Consider the following 17,806-nt stretch of genomic DNA (forward strand, 5'->3'; position numbering starts at 1 on the left):
ATTTGGTTTGAAAACAGTCTTCTGTTGGTGCAGTCCGAAAGTGCATTCTAACTGTAGTGCAAAGGGGAGGCATTTTCAGGGGGAATCACAGCTGGGGGAGGAAGCTGTGCTGCAATTAAATCCTTCTGTTGAAGGCTGTTTTCAAGCCTAATTGACAAAAGTGGGAGAAATCTTTGCTAAGAGTGAAGCTGGTCAGTGGGGGAGGGAGAAAACGGTGGCCCCGCCTACTCTTCTTTTAGTCCCGCCCACCACTGATATGCAACACCCCCCCAAGATGGTAGGCCAAGAAAGAATGCAATCCTCAGGCTGGAAGAAGCTTCCACAATTCCCAGGTGTAAACAGTACTGAGCGAGATTGACCACTAGTCTGGCTTGGTATATAAGGCAGTTCGCTATGATTCTCTTTGAGTCCCCCAAGGTCTATAGGTTTGGTGTACTTTGCTGTTAGTGCTGCAACTAAAGCAATGTGCTTGAAGCTACTGGGACCTGTCTTCAGTGAAACATATGTTCACATGATTGGCTTAAAATGCAGCGAGGCCATTGTTTTTTCTCAATTCGGATCACAGCTGGTTTGGTGGGAAACACCAAAACATCAGGATATATTAATAATAATAATAATAATAATAATAATATCTTTATTGTCATTGCCCCCTCTCAGGGACAACGAAATTACTCGACTGCTCCATAAAAACACTAATTAAAACAATACAGCATAGTACAGCAAGGAAGATTAGATGACTTTCAAAGTCCAGGCTTCCCATTCAGGGCTGAGATCGCTCTGGAGAAGAAGCTGTTCTTAAGACGGCTCGTTCTTGTCTTCATCGTCCTGTATCTCCGTCCCGACGGCAGGAGCTCGAAGAGACAGTGACCAGGATGCGATGGATCTTTTACTATGTCCAGTGCCTTCCTATGGCACCTTGTGGCATAAATCTGCTCTAAGGTGGAGAGTGGGCAGCCAACAATGCTCTCTGCTGCCTTAACAACTCTGCACAACCCCATCCTGTCCTGGGTAGTACAGCTTCCGTACCACACACATAAGCCATAAGTGAGCACGCTCTCAATGGCACAGTGATAGAAGGCAAGCAGCAGTTTCTGCGGAAGATGGTTTTTCCTTAGAATTCTCAAAAAGTACAGTCTCTGCTGCGCCTTCTTCACAAGCCCCCTTGTGTTGACACTCCAGGACAGATCCTCTTGTAATTCAATGCCCAAAAATCTGAACATTGTTACCCTCTCCACACAGACCCCATCAATCAAAAGTGGCTGGATATTGCTCTTCTGTCTCCTGAAGTCCACCACAAGCTCCTTTGTCTTCCTTGTATTTATGAGCAAGTTGTTAGCTCTGCACCACTCTGTCAGCCGCTCCACCTCATCTCTATATTCCCGTGATTGTAATTTGTTTTAACTGTTTTTACTTCTGAATTTAAAATTACTGTAACTGGGACCTGCTGGTGATGGGTGGGTAATAATAATAATAATAATAATAATAATAATAATAATAATAATAGAATATACAGGCCAAGACTGCTCTATTTCTTAAGCAGCCATGTTGTCAAGAAGAAGAGGGTTTTCTTTTCCAGAAATACCAGTAAGACACTTTCTACAAGCATTGCATGTGTGTGTGTGTGTCAAAGGTGATTTTACAAGAACTCTTTCTAGGCCTCACTGATATCTGGAGAAGGTCCGGGTTTGGAATGTACCTCCCTCAATGTGGGTTTAGGAAAAGATAACCTCGAACAATCTAAGCTCCCCCGATTACAATCAGTGTTATTGTTAACATGACTGTAAAGCACAGCCTAATCTCATTCTGTTTTCCATTCAGGGTTGCTGAACTTGTGTCACTTGGAATCCCAAAGCCTCTTCAGACTTCAATGGGATTTTCTTCCATTCAGAGGAAATCAAGTCTTTGTCCTGGTCCCATAGCAGCAACAATCACGTTAAATCCAAGTCTGACAGAACAAGCTCATTATCATTCCTGCCATGTCTGTGTGCCGCCTGGCAACTCCTTTCCTTACTATATCGACAGCAACTGAGCTCCACGGGGGTGTCAAAATTAGGGAGAAAGATGGAATGCAAACTGACAAAACTTCATGCAAACTTGTTATGTGCTTCTTGCCACAACTTAACTGTCATTCATGGAAACTCTCTTCCTTGAACATACCAAAATGATGCCAAATTAAATGGTGCCACCATTATTTTTCCCTCTTCCTGTTCCAATAGCAATGTACAAACTTTGGGATGATTCCAAAGGCTCCTGGACAAGATGTACTGGCAGTTTTTTTTAAGGAACACTTTGGAGAAAACATAATGGAATGTTTCCAATGATGTTCTGCTCATGTAAGAGACTTTTGCTTGTACAGTGGGACTCTCTCCCCCCCTGCACTCTGATGTCCCATTGCAGATGTAGAACTCTGTGCAGTGCACAACTCCGTGATTCCCCCGATATTATACATTTTCTGGACTGCTCATAGGCCAAAGTCTTCTGAGTGGCTTATAGCATCAAATCAAATACAAAACAAGTCAATAAAACAATCTTGACAGAAATGTCATTAAAAACACAGCATTAAACATTGTCAGAACAGCACAAAAAGAGACCAGTATGAAATGCTGTTGCTCAACTATTAAAACACCAACAATAGTGTGAGGGACAGTTCATGGCAAACATAAATCATGGTTTATATGGACTGAGCAGTGGCATGCTTAAAAGCGATTTGGGCTCATGATGAACAATTCAATCAATTTGCCACTGACATGGTACAAGCTGAGCATCAAAAGCACTGCTGCCCTGCATAGCTCCTTATGCAGTGTGTTTTGAGAAGGAGCCCATTTTAATGACCACCTTCTGGACTTATTTCAGTGTGTGTAATCATCTTTTTCATCATCTACTGCATAAATTGAATGGACTGGGTGTGGTGATCTGGCCTTTAAGGCAGGTATGTGGCAAAACAGCATTCCAGATACTTTGATCGCTCAAGTGACTTGGGCCTATGGGTGGTTCAAACCCCCGCCCCCCGCCCCATGAACCAACCTTGACCCAGTGTTCATCATCTGAGAAGAGGCGCCTGCTTGCGAGGGCTGACGTCCCGACTTCACATGCGAGACATAAGGACACAAGAAGGAGCCAGGGGTGGAACCAAACATGGGGGCCATACAGCTCAAAGGCTGGTGGCTCCTCCTCTGCCTCCTCTTGTGCTGCCACCAGTGGAAGGCTGATCCAACCCTCCTTCCCCTCCATGGCAGAAGGAGGATGAGGAGCCAGCCGATGGAGGGATGCCACACTCAGCTCTGCGCTTTGGCCCCTACCCCCAAAATATAGGGGCCACCAAAAGGGCTCAACTCCCAGGAGCTGGCATCCCTGCATCTGAGACTCTACTCTGTGTGTTTCCACCAAGGGAAGTACAGAGGGTGGTGACATGAGACCTGACCTTCTCAGTGGTGGCTCCCCATTTGTGGAATGGTCCCTGCAGGGAGGCACATCTGGCGCCATCACTATCTGTTTTTAGGCACCTGGCAAAACCCCCCATTTTTATTCACCCACATTTTTGGACCTTAATTTTCTGCTTGTTTTTTAGTGTGGCGGGGTTGAGCTGTACAGTTGTACCTCAGGTTAAGTACTTAATTCATTCCAGAGGTCCGTACTTAATCTGAAACTGTTCTTAACCTGAAGCACCACTTTAGCTAATGGGGCCTCCTGCTGCCGCTGTGCTGCCAGAGCACGATTTCTGTTCTCATCCTGAAGCAAAGTTCTTAACCTGAAGCACTATTTATGGGTTAGCGGAGTCTGTAACCTGAAGTATATGTAACTGAAGCGTATGTAACCTGAGGTACCACTGTATCTGCTCTTATATGTAAAATATTGGTGGGCATTTGTACACTTGTTTAGAACAAAAAGCACCTAAACAACGACAATGTGCATATTCACTATGTGAAAGGAAAAAAATAAACCTCATATACAAAGTCTAAAAGCAACACCCAAATCACTGACTGGGCTAAGCAGCCACACTGCTAATTCCAAGTCTCAACAGAGTTGAAGATTGTCTCGTTTTTCTGTCTGGGTGAGTGTAGTCAAGTGTGCAAGGCTGCTGTGATTCCGCCGTCTCCAGAACCAGCTGATCCTCCCTGGGGGGTCCTCTGGTGCCAACCTGTCTTTGACCAGAAGTCAACCCCGGAGTGGGAGGAATAGGGCAGAACTAGCAAACAACAGCTGTAGCAATGCAAGCTGTGTGCATGTGTATGAACAGCAAAGAATCCAGTGCTCCGAAGTGGAGGGAAATTTCCTTTCAGCATAAAGAAAAATCTGATGAAGAAATTTCTCCCTTAAAAATAATTATAATAGAAGGACATTTACCAGAAAAAGGGTGAACTGGTACCTGCCTACTTTCAAAGGAGCTTTTTTTTATTATTCATTCATATGTTACAAAATTTCCATACTTCTTTTCAATTGAAGAAAGGAATATCAAAGTGTCGTTCTTTGTCTTTCTCCATGAACACAGTCGCTTCAAAACATAGTAAAAGCTACCATCCTCTAGTCCAGGAATGAGAAAACTTTGGCCCTTCAGAAGGCATTGAACCCCAACTCCCATCAGCCCCAGTCAGCTGATGCCAAAGGTCAAGGGTCAAGGGAGTTGTAGTCCAACAAAATCTGGAAGGCCGTAAATTCCCCATTTCCGGATCTAGTCACAATGCATGCCTTGCTTGGATAGTATTTACCTCACATTGGACTTGTGCTAGCAAACCATGGGCAAGTGTGTTGGCTAATTTTCTGTTTATCTGCGATGAGTCTTGCACCGGCCATTTCGTGGTTTTGAATGCAGAAAACTTGTTCGAATGGCCTTAATATAACTGCGCATGGCTTTTGCTTCAGAAAGGAACGTTCTTCTTATGCCATGTGGAGGGGAAATAATCAAACACAGAAGGTCTGCAACCACGGAGGTTGCAATTCTATGCACATTTCCCATTAAATACAGAGGCGCTGGCTGCCCATTGGCAATGACAGGATGGAAGGAAGGGTGGAACTACAGTGCAGACCTGGATTTAAGGCAGTGTGGGTGATTCCCCCTCAGAGAGCACTGAGCTAAGGGGACGCAAAATTGATAAGGTCTATAACTGAGAAGATCCATTTGAGAGTCCCAGATTTTGGCCTTGCACAGGGTGCCCTATTACAAAAGATGACCAAAGTCCGGTACTGGTAGGTGGAGCCTGAGCCAATGACTGACAGAGGCACCACTGACTTATTGTAAGAAAGAAGGCAGGTGAGCAGGGGCTGGCTGAGGTATGAGGGGCAGTGCTCCTCCTCAGCGGCGGAGCTAGCCACTCGGGCACCTGGAGTGGCCACATGCCATGCACCTGGGGTGTGTGCGATCGGCGTAGCATCGATCCGCCTAGGGGGTGCTCAATTGGTGCGGCGTAGATCCGCCGGGTGTGTGTGCGATCGATGCAGCATCAGTCTGCCTGGGGTGGTGGTGCACAATTGGTGTGGATCTGCCTGGGGGGGTGCGTGATTGGTGCGGTGTCGATCCGCCGGGGGGGGGCGGATTTTGTCACCCCTCCCTCAGGGATGACACCTGGGGCACCCACCACGCTCCACCTCTGCTCCTCCTTTCACCCTAATGGACCCTAATGCACCCCCTGTCAGTGACAAACTCTGAAGTTGCACTTCCTAAGAAGGAAGCTGCCTGATTGTCAGGGACAGGTCAGAAATAAAACACCCGGGGTCAGTGCAGTTAACTCTTTATTAAAAGGAATGGAAATAGCACAGGCCCGGTGATCACAGCAACTCTTCCCAGTAGGTCTTACCCCAATGCAGCGGTGGCAAGGACTAAAGGTCCTCAGCTTCCAACCTGCAGCAGCCTAAAGCTCCATCCTCTTGTCTCTGTTGCTCCATTCTCTTCATTTCTCTGTGTGTCTGGGACACCAGGAAAAAGGGTAGTTGGTCGCAGCAGCAGGTGGACTCTGTCTCCTGGCCCCCCTCCTCTCCTGCCTCCAAGTCTGGGCTGCCCTCTGCCACAGCCTCTTCTCGCTCACTAAACCCAGTTGCTTCGTCAGCTTCCCACACTTCCTCTCCTGACTTTGCTTCCTCTGAAAACTCACTGTAGTCCCACCACCAACCCCCTGGCTCTGAGCCTTCTTCCCCTGGGGGTTCCCTTGGGGGGTTCCCCAATTGGCACCTCCCACCACTCCTCTGCACCCAGCCAGACCATGACATTGATGATGCTCAAACTGCTCCATCTAACTCAGTATTGTCTCTACCCCAACGGCTCCCCAACGTTTCCCTCCACGGACCACTAGAAAATTGCTGTGGGTCTTGGCTGACCGCTTAATGATATTTCTGCTTGCCGTAGCAATGGTAATGCACTGTGCTAGATGTTGTAGGCTTTTTAATGGAACTCTATGGGATTCAAGTCGTAACGCAATAAAATGCCATCAGAGAAATAAAAAAAAGCAATAAAAAGACAATTAAAAACAATATTCATATTTTTAACGTGGGCATCCACGGAGCTGAAACTCCTGGGTCCCTCGACTGCAATCCAGGAACCTAAGCTTCACAGACCCCCCAAGTTTCCTTATTTTCCAGGGACAACCCGGGATTTACAGAAGCCGTCCTGGTTTCTGATTTGATCCTGAAATGTCCCGCTTTTCCTTAGGACGTCTCTATTTTCATCAGAGAAATGTTGGAGGGTATGTGACCACGGCTCTACAGAGGGTGGGAGTCCTTCCAAGGCCTGCTTGGAGACTGAACCCGGCGACGTTTCGCACGCACAGCTGCTTCGCCAGCGCTCAGCGTTGGACTCGCCTTTTTGCGCCAACGGGCGAAGTCCTTGGCGCGATCCAAAAGCACCCGCCTCGCTGGCTCCCTCGCGGTGCCTGGCAAAACTTCTCCCGCCAGTTCGCTCTCCCCCTCTTGCCCCGCACCCGCTCCAATGTTTCCTTTTTTCCTTTTGCAGGGGCTCCCTCTGCAGCTCTTGTTGACTCGTCCCCCCCCCCCGCCATGTGCTCCTGCCGCCTCCGCCGCTCCTACTACCCAGCCAAGCGCGCATCCGCTGCAAAACTCCACCTAACAACACTGCATTGCAATCTCCTCCTCCAGGCGAGGAAGGGAGCCAGTAAGTAGCCAGCCCCCACCCGCGCCCCCACCCCACCCGGAGCTCAACCCCCGCCCCCTTTCCCTACCACGTATAGCCGATCCCCCCTCTCTCCCCCACCCCTCCCTCGGAGCACACACCCCTCTTCCAAGGCAAGGTGCCCCCACTGAAGTTTGAGATCAGCTGTTCGAGGAGAGTCTGCGCTTCCTTCTCCGTCTAGCTTGCGCCTCCTGCCGCCGCCGCCGCCGCTTGCTGTTGCTGCATTCAGATGGGATGATCTCCCCCACCCTCCCACCAGCCATGCGGCTGCAGCTCCCACCAGCCAGCAGTGGGTGACTTCCCCCCCCTCCTTTCTCCTTCGTCTGCTTTCTCCTGGTGTCTTCTCCCCCCCCCCCCCCGCTGCCACGCGCACATCTCGAGCTGGGCTCGCCCCTCGGTGGCTGCTGAGTTTGGTGGCGGTGCAGGAACGGTGATGGGTCGCTTGAACGCCTTCTCCAAACGCATTCGCAGGGCGGAAGCAGCGGCAGTGGCTGTCTGGCTCTCAGGCGAGGCTTGACTGAGTGACTGGCTGGCGAGATTCCCTGGCAGCCTGAGATCAGAGGCTGGACGATGCATTCACGTGTGCGCCAGCCCAGCGTGTAATGCTGCAGTGGGCACGCTCAGCAGCGCCCAAAGGAGCATCTGCAAAAAAAAAAGGGACGGGTGAGAAGACCAGCCAACTGCTGCTGGAGCGCGTATAAAACCAGGCAGCGCCTTGGATCTGACTTCCTCCTTTCTCCAGCAGGCGATTTCGACTGCCTCTCAAATTGTACCAAAGCTCATTCCACGGCTGCTTCCTTTGCCACTTGCTCTCCAGTGCAAAGCCCACTCTGCCTTGTTCTCACGTGTAGCTTATCTTTGCCTGGCAACCACTAGTTCTCTCTCCCTCCTTACACACACACTTCCAACGGCGCAGACTCCCCCTGATCTGAAATTAATTTGTTTGTTTGGTTGCAGCACCGAGCCAGCTAAAGGTTAGGATTTCATTTAGCCTTTTCCCCATCCTGGTGCAAAGGAAGCGATGAAATTTCCAATTGAGACTCCAAGGAAACAGGTGAACTGGGATCCTCAAGGTTGGTGTTGCTTTCTCACTCGTTTTTTGTTTGTGTTTTAAATTATCTTTGTTGCCCATCTTCCTAACTGGGATTGTTATTCCTCCTACCTAATGAATGGGAGAAAGGAGACAGCTTTGGCTGTGATTTGGACCAGAGGCTTTGTTATTGACCCTCCTCTCCCTGCTGACTCCCGTCTTGGAAGATGGTCAACAATGCTATGATCTTTCTGGAGTGCAGAGTGGGAGGGAGAGAAACTTGTCCAACTGAAAAACAAAACAAAACCCAAGAACCAGAAAAGCAAACGTGATATTGCTTCTCTCTCCCCCCCTCTCCAAATATCACTCCTCCCCCCATACACTATTTTAGTCTTCTGGATGAAAACTTGTCTTGGTTGGATAAGGTCCTGGAGATCCTTATATTTTGTTTGCGAGATTCCTTTGTTGCTTCTGGGGATCATTGTCTCCCGTAAAAGGGGCGGTGGAGGCTGAGAGTGAGCAACTGCTGTCCACTTTGGTGCCCTCAATGTCAAATGTCTCTTAGCAGCTTGGTGGGTGGGATAAAAAGTGAATGCGGTAAGACTCCTATTGGGATTGCAGTCATAAAGGCATGGTAAATAACAAAGCTTGACAAGACCTTCAGCCGTTGGGTCGTCACCCTGTTAACAACTGAGTTAGCACTCTGCCTTGGTGGGTGGGTGGATTAACTCTGTGTTTAAGCGGAGGTTGTGTTATGAGAAGACTGTTTGGGTGGGTGACACAAGGCTCGCGTACGTGTCACTGCTGTGGCTTTCTGTACAACAGTCGGAGTTGTTTAGAGCACAGGGGTACACACAAATGCTTGTTTCCAGCAATCTGTAGCATGTATTGATTGTGAAATAAATGCCCAGTAGCATCCTTTTGGTTTATTCTTCTTCTTGGGAGTGTGGTACATATTTATCTGGGTGTAAGGATCCGTTTAGGTTTTGGAACCAGTTGAAAATGCATGTCCATAAACTTGAATAGAAATTTTCTAACAGTTCAGTGTTGGTGATACATGTCAGATTTATATGTTTTCCAAAGGACTTGGTTCAGCTCCTTCCTTTCCCTGCTCACCTCATTCTTTGTGCTCTAAAATGTGCATGTACTGGGGAGAAATATCCAATTCAGTGCTGACTTCATGCATGGCTATGTCTTTAATAGCATGACAACTGAATTATGGAAATATCCCAGACACTTGGATTTCACCAAGGATACGTGCAGAAGAAGTGTGCTTGCCTCTACCTTTCAGAGAATGATTTATTGCCATCATGAAAATGATGACGATTCTGAAATCTTTATTGTGTGACAGCTGGGAGAATGGCTGTCATGCGATTCATTTTTTTTTATTAAAAAGTTTGATGTTTCTCCAGTCTAAAAATAAATAAATTGGGCATTGCATGATTACTGTGGTGAGAATGGGCAGTGGTACTTATGCATGTGGCCAGAGCCAGATATTTAATCAGCTGTGAAGGACGTGATTCTTCGTTCCCAACAGGTGGCTGGCTCCAGTTCACCAATTGGCCTGAGATGTTCAAATCTTCAAGTGACAGCCAGCCAGTTAGTTCAAATGCTGGGATTTGTTTCTCCTGGGTGATGTGCTACTGTGCTGACATCACATATTAGTCATAAAGTAACGCCAAGTAGAAGGATAGATTAAACTTCAGCTATGTTGCAGACACTAGGGCTAGAACAACTTTGGCTGTACTTTTAATATCATGGGATCCACTTTTCTATATGTTTGCCCAAGAGTGCTGTTGTGAGATTGAAAGGTCTGCTGCCACCTGAGCCAGTTCAGTGCCTTGGGTCCTTACCACCTGTTTGTCACCCTCAGTCTCACCCATGATGACCACAATGCGCCTGAAGTGAATTTGTAGGGCATTAGAGCAGTGGTTCTGTGACCTGGAACCGTGCATGGTGTGAAAGGAGATGATGGCGCCATTTTGCTGATGCTAAGCAGGTCTGAGTATGGTCAGTAGCTGGATGGGAGACTGCCTGGGAGACATGTTTGCCACCTCAGATTCCACAATGGGAGAAAAGGTGGGCTATAAATATTAAGGTTGTTATTTTCATTATTAGCAAATGAATAATAATAGTAACAACAACAACAACTTATGGTCATATAGTAATAATATGGTATTGTATTCATATATCTCAGTACTCTTGAGAGTCAGCATGGTACAGTATAGAGCTTAGATTGCTGAATTAAGACTGGGGAGACGAAGATTCAAATTTCCACTTGAATATGAATGGGTGATTGGGGGCCAGTCACCTTCCTCACAGTGTTGCTGTGAGGATAAAATGGGAGGCACCATTTAGATTTCTTTAAGCTCAATGAAGGAAAGGCAGAATATAATTGTAATTAGTAAATAAAAATAATAACTACATTATCTTGAATTATACCCTCTGTTTTCTCCACTAGGGATCCCTCTAGTTGGAAACATGGGCCAATTCAGACTGAAAGTTCCAAGCTGCCACTGGTAACCTATCCTTCTTTTCTGACAAATCAGCAGGGAGCACCCCTTCTCCCCAGATTGTGAGCATAGCAGGATCTGGGAATATGAGATCTCTTGAGCACATGGTCCTGTCTTGATGTCATTATTGGACGATTTGCTGTCAGAAGGTTATGGTGGCTTGATTTCAATGTGCAGTTTCCCTCTCATAGCAAACACATTCTTTGCAAATGCTCCTAGCTTGCATTAAAACAATGCAGATGATATATCTCTCCATTACACATTTGCCTTGGGTGCATCAAAGATAATTCAATGTACAAAGGGTTGGATCCAGAATTCCCATGAGAAGAACTCTGCTCACGAGATGCTCTCAAAGGAGGAAGGGTGTGGGTGAGGAGGCAGTTTTTGGCAGTTCCTTCTTCCATTTGTAGCCATCTCTGCCCACTAAAAAACTGCTGGAGTGAGGCAGTGAGTGACCTTCTGGAACAGAGTGTGACAGGCAAAGGTGAATTGGAGAAAATTGTTGCCGTCCACTTCAGTGCTGGCCTCTCTTGAGGCAAGGTGAGGCCACCTCAGGCAGCAGATTCCACTAGGGCAGCAGATCTCAATGTTGATCTCTCCTCGTTTCTGATGAACAGCTTCCCTGATCCCTCCTTTGGTGCGGACAGGAGCACCATTTTGGGGTCAGCCTCAGGTGCCAAAATGTCTTGAGCCAGCCCTGCTCCCCTTCCTCCAGAAGTGAAAGGCTGCTAGATATCAGTCCCTTCTGTGAACAGAAGGAAAATCCTGGATTTCACTCAAAGAATTAATAAAATAAACAAATGAAACCAATAGGAAACTTTCAACACACAACTCCATTGGTTTATCCTTTTTTTTAAGGTGGGGGGAACGCCTGAATTACTGAATGACTTATTCACAATGTATTTTAATGCCTTATATTGAGGTGGGGTCATATAATATAGTTTCCTTAATACCATTGAAAGGAACTGGTATTCTGGATCTGTGGTTGGCGGATCATCCACCTATCAGTCTGTTGTTTTTTAAAAATGTGAACTGCTTTGAGAACCATTATTATTATAATTTATTGAATTTATATACCGCCCAATACCATGAAATCTCAGGACGGTTCACAGAACATTATGACTGAAAAGCGGTATAGAAATATGGTAAATAAATACATTATATGGCAAAATGTAGGGGATGGTTTCACTTGTTACCGTAACCTTGCACAATTACTAAGATAGACACTTAGAATTTCAAACTTCATGATCACTTATATGTGAGAGATTGGATGAGTATTTGGAAGAATAGAATACTGTAACCCTGACCCTGAATCCAATCTAAGAGGTCTGGCAGATTGCTTATTTGTTTGTTTATGTGCATTTTAGTGTTCATGGCTATAAATTGTGGGGTAATAATCATTAGCTGAAGAATGGGGGGTGGGCAATGATAAACATAATTGCCAACTGTTAAGTGATTTCACGTCTGACATGGATTGCATGCATTGCAAGGTAACTACAGTGCTAAAAACAACTTCAAAAGTCTGCCAGTTCTCTGGATTTCTACCTACATTACTTTTCTGAGTGTATGTGTTGTGAAATGTCTCTAAGATGTGTGCCTTGTGATTGGCAAGTGACTAAATGTGTGCCTGAGTCCTGGGGTGAGTTCAGATCATGCTAGCTTTTAATGTGATGAATGATGTTTGCTTGAAGTTTTTAATCCACAAATATATCCAATATTTCAAACTCTTACACTCGGTAGCTGTCATTGAGACAGTAGCTCCCATTTGTTCGAATTATCACTCTGCGGAGTAGTTGTTGACAGATTGAATCCATACCCAGAGGGAAACTCAACCATTCTCATGGAAGGACCTAGGACTGTTCCAAACACAGCTTTGTTTCCTGCTTTCTTTGCACAAGTGTGAACAATGTACTATGTAGGTTTGGAACTTGTGAAACTTAGAAATGGCAAGTTCTGTTGAGCTCCCTGTTGAGCACACATGCTCTGAGTGATAAGTGACATAGCCCCAAGAGCACCATGTGTAAGACAAGCATTGATAGTAATTGCAGAGCTGCTCAATTCACTTGAATGGAATCAGCGGGAGCGTAAGACGATGAAGTAATGAGGAAAAACTAGATAGATTGGCAGAGATGCTGGAGAATCATTAGCAAACTTTGCGGGACTAATTTTAGGGTGCTTATCTACGGCTCAGTGTTTTGAACTTCTGTAGTGTTATAGTTGTGTAGCCTGAGAGAGAGCGCAAGCTCTCCACAGTTGCCACGGTAACACTAGTCATTTGGGCCTGTCTTTGTTGGGGAGAATGTACGCAAGCTCTTCAGCCTTAAAAGAGAACTTTGTGAGATCTGAACACCTCTAGAGTTTCTCACCAACTGAGCTTGGATCTTTATGATGTATTGCCTTTTGCTTTTGACAGCCTTTTTGAGATACAAGACAGCCTTAAATGGAACCTGCCACATCTCCACAGAGGACTATAGCTTATGAGAAACTATTCACACACACACACCCTTAATTTTTTTTTAGCAGGGGCAGAAATTCTCAGATTCTCAAAAAAACAAAAAAAACCCCCAAAACACAAAAACCACCCAGTGAAACTGAGTGAAGAATTTGAGGACTGTGGCCTAAGAAAGAAGAGAGGGCAGTGAGGCAGCAGAGACACCATAAATGACGAAGCATACAAAAACAAAACAGGATTCCAATGAATTGTGGAGACCTGCCATATTCACCCAAAGCGCTTTCCCCGTTATGTATAATTGTGTGTAGGAAATTGCCTACAGTACAAAGGTAACATTTACATGTCTTGCTCTGCCCATTTTTCCTTCTCACCCTGCCTGCCACCAGCATGTGGCCCCTGGAAAGTTGCCCAGAAGGAAATGTGGCCCTTAGCCTGGACAAGATTTATCACTCCTGAACCACATCAGTGCCAAGTGCTGTATGTAGAAGATGGAACAACTCCTGCCCGCCCCCCCCAGCTTCCCTACCTAGGTTTGTAATTTTAGGAGGCATGTAATTTTAGCATACAATTTTAACGTGATTTCAGTAAGTATAATAACTTTTAAATGACTGGTTTTGTTCTATATTTTAACTATTTTACTGTAATTTGTTTTTAATATTCGCTTTTATTGGTGCTTTTAAGGAATATCTTAGATTGTCTTTTGCCAACTGTTTAGAGGTCTTTCATTTGAGAAAGCCGTATATTCCAGCAGGCGTTAAAAACTGATTTTATAGTTTTAACTCTTTTTCAGTCTTATTGTATTAAATCTCCTGTACACTGCTTAGAGCTGACTGTGATTAAGTGGAATGCAAATTGTTGACCTAAGATAAATAAATAATATATACGTTTTGTTAAATAAAATAATACATAAATAAATAAGCCTTGGCGAGGGTTTACAATCAAGCATAGTTTGTTTGCTTTTATTAAAAAAATGTAAATGTCAGTTAAAACAAAGAAAAAATAGCCAGAGCTTGATTATAAGAAGAATGGGTGAGAGAGAGAGAGAGAAAGGGAGAGAGAGAGAGAGAGAGAGAGGGACAGACAAACTCTCACGGGTGATATTGAGGCTAGTTGACAGGGAAGGACTCTTGGGAACTGTTGGTGGTTAAACTGTGTTAATCCTGGCCTGCAGTTTAAATGATAAATATCACACTTTATACTGTTGCCACATATGGATGAGAGAGGTCCATTCATTGATTTATGGATAGTCCCTGAATAGTCTCTCATTTCCATGCATTGCCCCCTATAAGCACTTTTGTGTCTCTTCTACAGAAGGAGGGGAGAGTGAGAAATCACATGCCATTGGACACGCCTTGATTTGCTATGAATTAGAAGATACTCTCATATATATTTATTTCCCTGTAGAGATGTACAGAATGTGCTAAGGTGACACTACTGCATGATGCTCGCAGTCATAATTTAGCATAATATTGTTGTTGATTTATTTTTACAGCAGCTACATATAACTAAGCCTTGTCCAAGCCTTTATTCAAACCACATGGGTCTCATTGCGATCAATAGCCAGTCAGCCGGTAGTTCCTCAGTATTGCAACCACCAATTCAGGTTGTCACAACTGAGCCACTAAATTGGCAGTTTGTTACTGGCAATGTTGGGGTCCACACATTCACCTGGAAGCCCGAAAACATGCTTAGGTCACTGGCATTATCAGAGGGACTAATGAAAAACTCATAGTTAGCTGCTTCCACTTTAACTTCCTCCAAGACTCATGGTGCCTACTCTATAGTTTGGGGAGCTCATAATACAACAACACCTTCCTTGCCATGCAGTCAGAGATGCCCTCCCTTCAGCAAATCAGTCCTTGAGAAATAGTGTCATCTACAAATTCCTTCATCCAAGTCTTTTATGAAGATGTTGAGCAATAATGGGCCCAGGACAGAACCCTGTGGCACCCCACATACCACGTTTTTCCAGGATAATGCTTCACAGGAAGTCATTCATAAATGAAATAAATAATAAAAGCATAATGATAGTAGCAGAAAGCTGGGACTTTGACAAAGTCCATGTATTGCTCACTGTCCTTTAGTGGAGCAGCAACAGAGTGATTGAAATCTATATTAGTGGAAAAGGATCGGGAACTGATTCCATGATTTTCCGTACTTCATAGTCATGGGGCTGGACGTCACCCCTCACCTTCTTTTTCTACATTTCCTGCTGGAAGCATGGAGCTGTCCCTAAAAAAAATGGGTTGGGTAAATCTTATAAAGATGCTTTGTTGTGGTGAAGCAACAATTAGCACTACTATAGCAACACAACCCCACAGGACCTGCTTGCTGTTTCACGCAACAGGTATAAAACAATGAGATTTGCTGCAGCCGCAGAGTTCATATCCCCGAAGAACTGACTCAGCCCTTCTCTTTCCTAGGAAGATAAATAGGAAGCTATGCAGTTTGCTATAAGGAGATCTCTGGAACAAGACCTTAAAAAAAGTGGGTATGCTTTATTTTCCTGTGTGCTCCTTGAAGAGTAATATGAGGAAGGAAATTTAATTATATTCCCCGTTGGGAGGGGGTTTAAATCTGTGCCTTAAAGAGAGCATACAAGACGGATTCAGTTGCACCATAAATGCGCAGAACATGAAAACATTTTTTAAAAGAAAGCTTCATGTAATTGATGTTTGGGTCAGCAGGAAGCTGCAGGTGTTACACTTCGGAGTCATTTGGACAAGCTTTCGCCATCCTTTTCACGGTGGATGTAAGAATGGCTGCCATCAATTGTCTTTATTTCGAAAGCACCATGGGGTGAAAAAACAAATTAACCTTGTGAATGATTTTATTCTGATTGCAGTGACTGGAAACCCCCCCCCCAAAAATATGGGGAGTGGGGAGCAGCATAAACAAGAAGCCGCTCAAAGGGCACTGCCCATGAAATCCAAGCCACATATAAACTGCTCTGTGTGGGTTGATGTGTACTCATGATATGGCAGATTCATTGTGTTGCTGCAAAACATGTTCTCTGTAGGTGTGATCAGTATGTGCCTCCTTTGTTTAGAAGTCAAAATGCTGTGGCTTGTTGTGTCTGATGTGGTTCTGAATGGGCAAAAACCAAGATGGCAGGACTGAGATGGGGGGGGGGAGTGGTGGGGGAGGGCAGGGTGTGGTGATAGGTTCACACAAAAAGGTAGAATGAAAAATCTTAACCATTACTCCACTGTATCCAGTTTATGATAACTATAATTGGCATTAGGTTAGTTTTATGGATCCAGTATGTTTGAAGGGAGAACCACTTGCCTAAGTGGAAAGGCACAAAAGAGGAGTCTTGAGAAATGCTGGACTCTACTTGTTTGTAACTCGATAACTTCCTTGACCATTGGGCTATCGCAATGAAATGTGGTGCTTAAGTTCAGGATTCAATCCTATGTTTCAAGCTAGAACACCAGCTAGAACACCTGTTTTCAGAGGGTTGGAAATATGCAACTCAACATAATGTACTATGTCTCTTAAGCGCTGAGATATTTTAGTATGTTTATGACACGATTCTCAGTTTGAAAGTTCAAATTTACAGGAAGCACTAACTGTTTCAAGTGATTTGTAAATACATCTTTTTGCCCAGACTTTCCCTGGCCCATAAAATTGAACCCTGTTATTACTTACTTTCAGCTATTGTCTGTTTTTATAATTCTTAACTGTGTTTCAAGATGTATCTCAGTTTTTATGATACAGCTTTAATGCTTTTAGGTTGTCTTTTTGTATAGCGCTTGGTGATTTTAAAAAAATATTAAGCAGTTTAGAAATGCTTTTAAACAAACATACATCTCGGGATGCAAAGTACATTGAAGTGTGTTATTTAAACAAAGCTGCTTGAATATTGTGCTTACCTAAAACAGTAGAGGAACACATGGAATTGGACTCAAGAAACGTGTTTTGATTATTCCCTGTAATGGATGTGCAGAAGTCCTGGTAAGACATTCATTCTGTACGTTTCTGCACCCATTACTAAAGCCTCTTCTTTTCTTTTTTGCTGATCCTTTTTTTTTTGGGGGGGTCACTTATCTATGACCAAACATTTCAAAATATGGTTACTATGTAGAGTATGATGTGTGGAGCACTTACATGAGGAAGAAACGAAGGAGAATTCTAAGCCCACAATTCAATAAGTTTCATCAAGTTTCAGAAGACTTGAAGCATTCATAAGGCTATGTGTGTAATCATGGTTTAGAGGACAGGAATGTGACCTTTTTTTGAGACTAGGCCACAAACGGGGACCCTGAGACCCCCATTATTGATTTAAGATAGCAGAGTCTGATATCTGAATGATTTCAAAGTTATTACTATTCATAGCTGCTGGCAGAAACAGGGAAGGGAAACTTTCACAGGTGGCAAACATTACTGACTGTACTTAACTAAATTGGAAAAAGACACATCAGGGATGCAGGGGCTTGTGGAAATATACTGATACATGGCATATTGGGCTGCAGCAAGAAAGTGGGGAAAGGAACTAGTGGACAGTGAAAGTAGCAGAGCAAGTGTTAGAGGCACTCTGCGCATGCTTGCGATCTAAATAGACACTGGACACAGGCAGAAAAGTAAGGTAAATGTTATGAGTTTTGGTTGGAACATCTGGTGACTATTTCAACAATCAGAAAAGGGAAATGTCATCATCTTGAAGCTCTTCATGAACATGTAACCAGGGTGAG

The 17,806-nt window shown here is 44.7% G+C and overlaps 1 protein-coding gene across 2 annotated transcripts in view; it reads left to right on the forward strand.

The window, feature by feature from the left end:
• The first annotated feature begins 7,013 nt into the window (after positions 1-7,013).
• KCNK10 (potassium two pore domain channel subfamily K member 10) overlaps positions 7,014-17,806 on the forward strand; it is a 71,979-nt gene continuing 61,186 nt past the window's right edge. The window contains exons 1-2 of one of the 2 annotated variants that reach the window (XM_053377643.1): positions 7,014-7,099; positions 8,075-8,190. In XM_053377643.1, the coding sequence (XP_053233618.1) occupies positions 8,139-8,190 (52 nt within the window). In that variant the 5' untranslated portion in view covers positions 7,014-7,099; positions 8,075-8,138. Of the gene's footprint in view, positions 7,100-7,217; positions 8,191-17,806 lie in introns of those variants that run through there. The other variant, XM_053377634.1, reaches the window with a different exon arrangement.

This window comes from Podarcis raffonei, chromosome 1 (genome assembly GCF_027172205.1).
Source record: "Podarcis raffonei isolate rPodRaf1 chromosome 1, rPodRaf1.pri, whole genome shotgun sequence".
Lineage (NCBI taxonomy): Eukaryota > Metazoa > Chordata > Lepidosauria > Squamata > Lacertidae > Podarcis > Podarcis raffonei.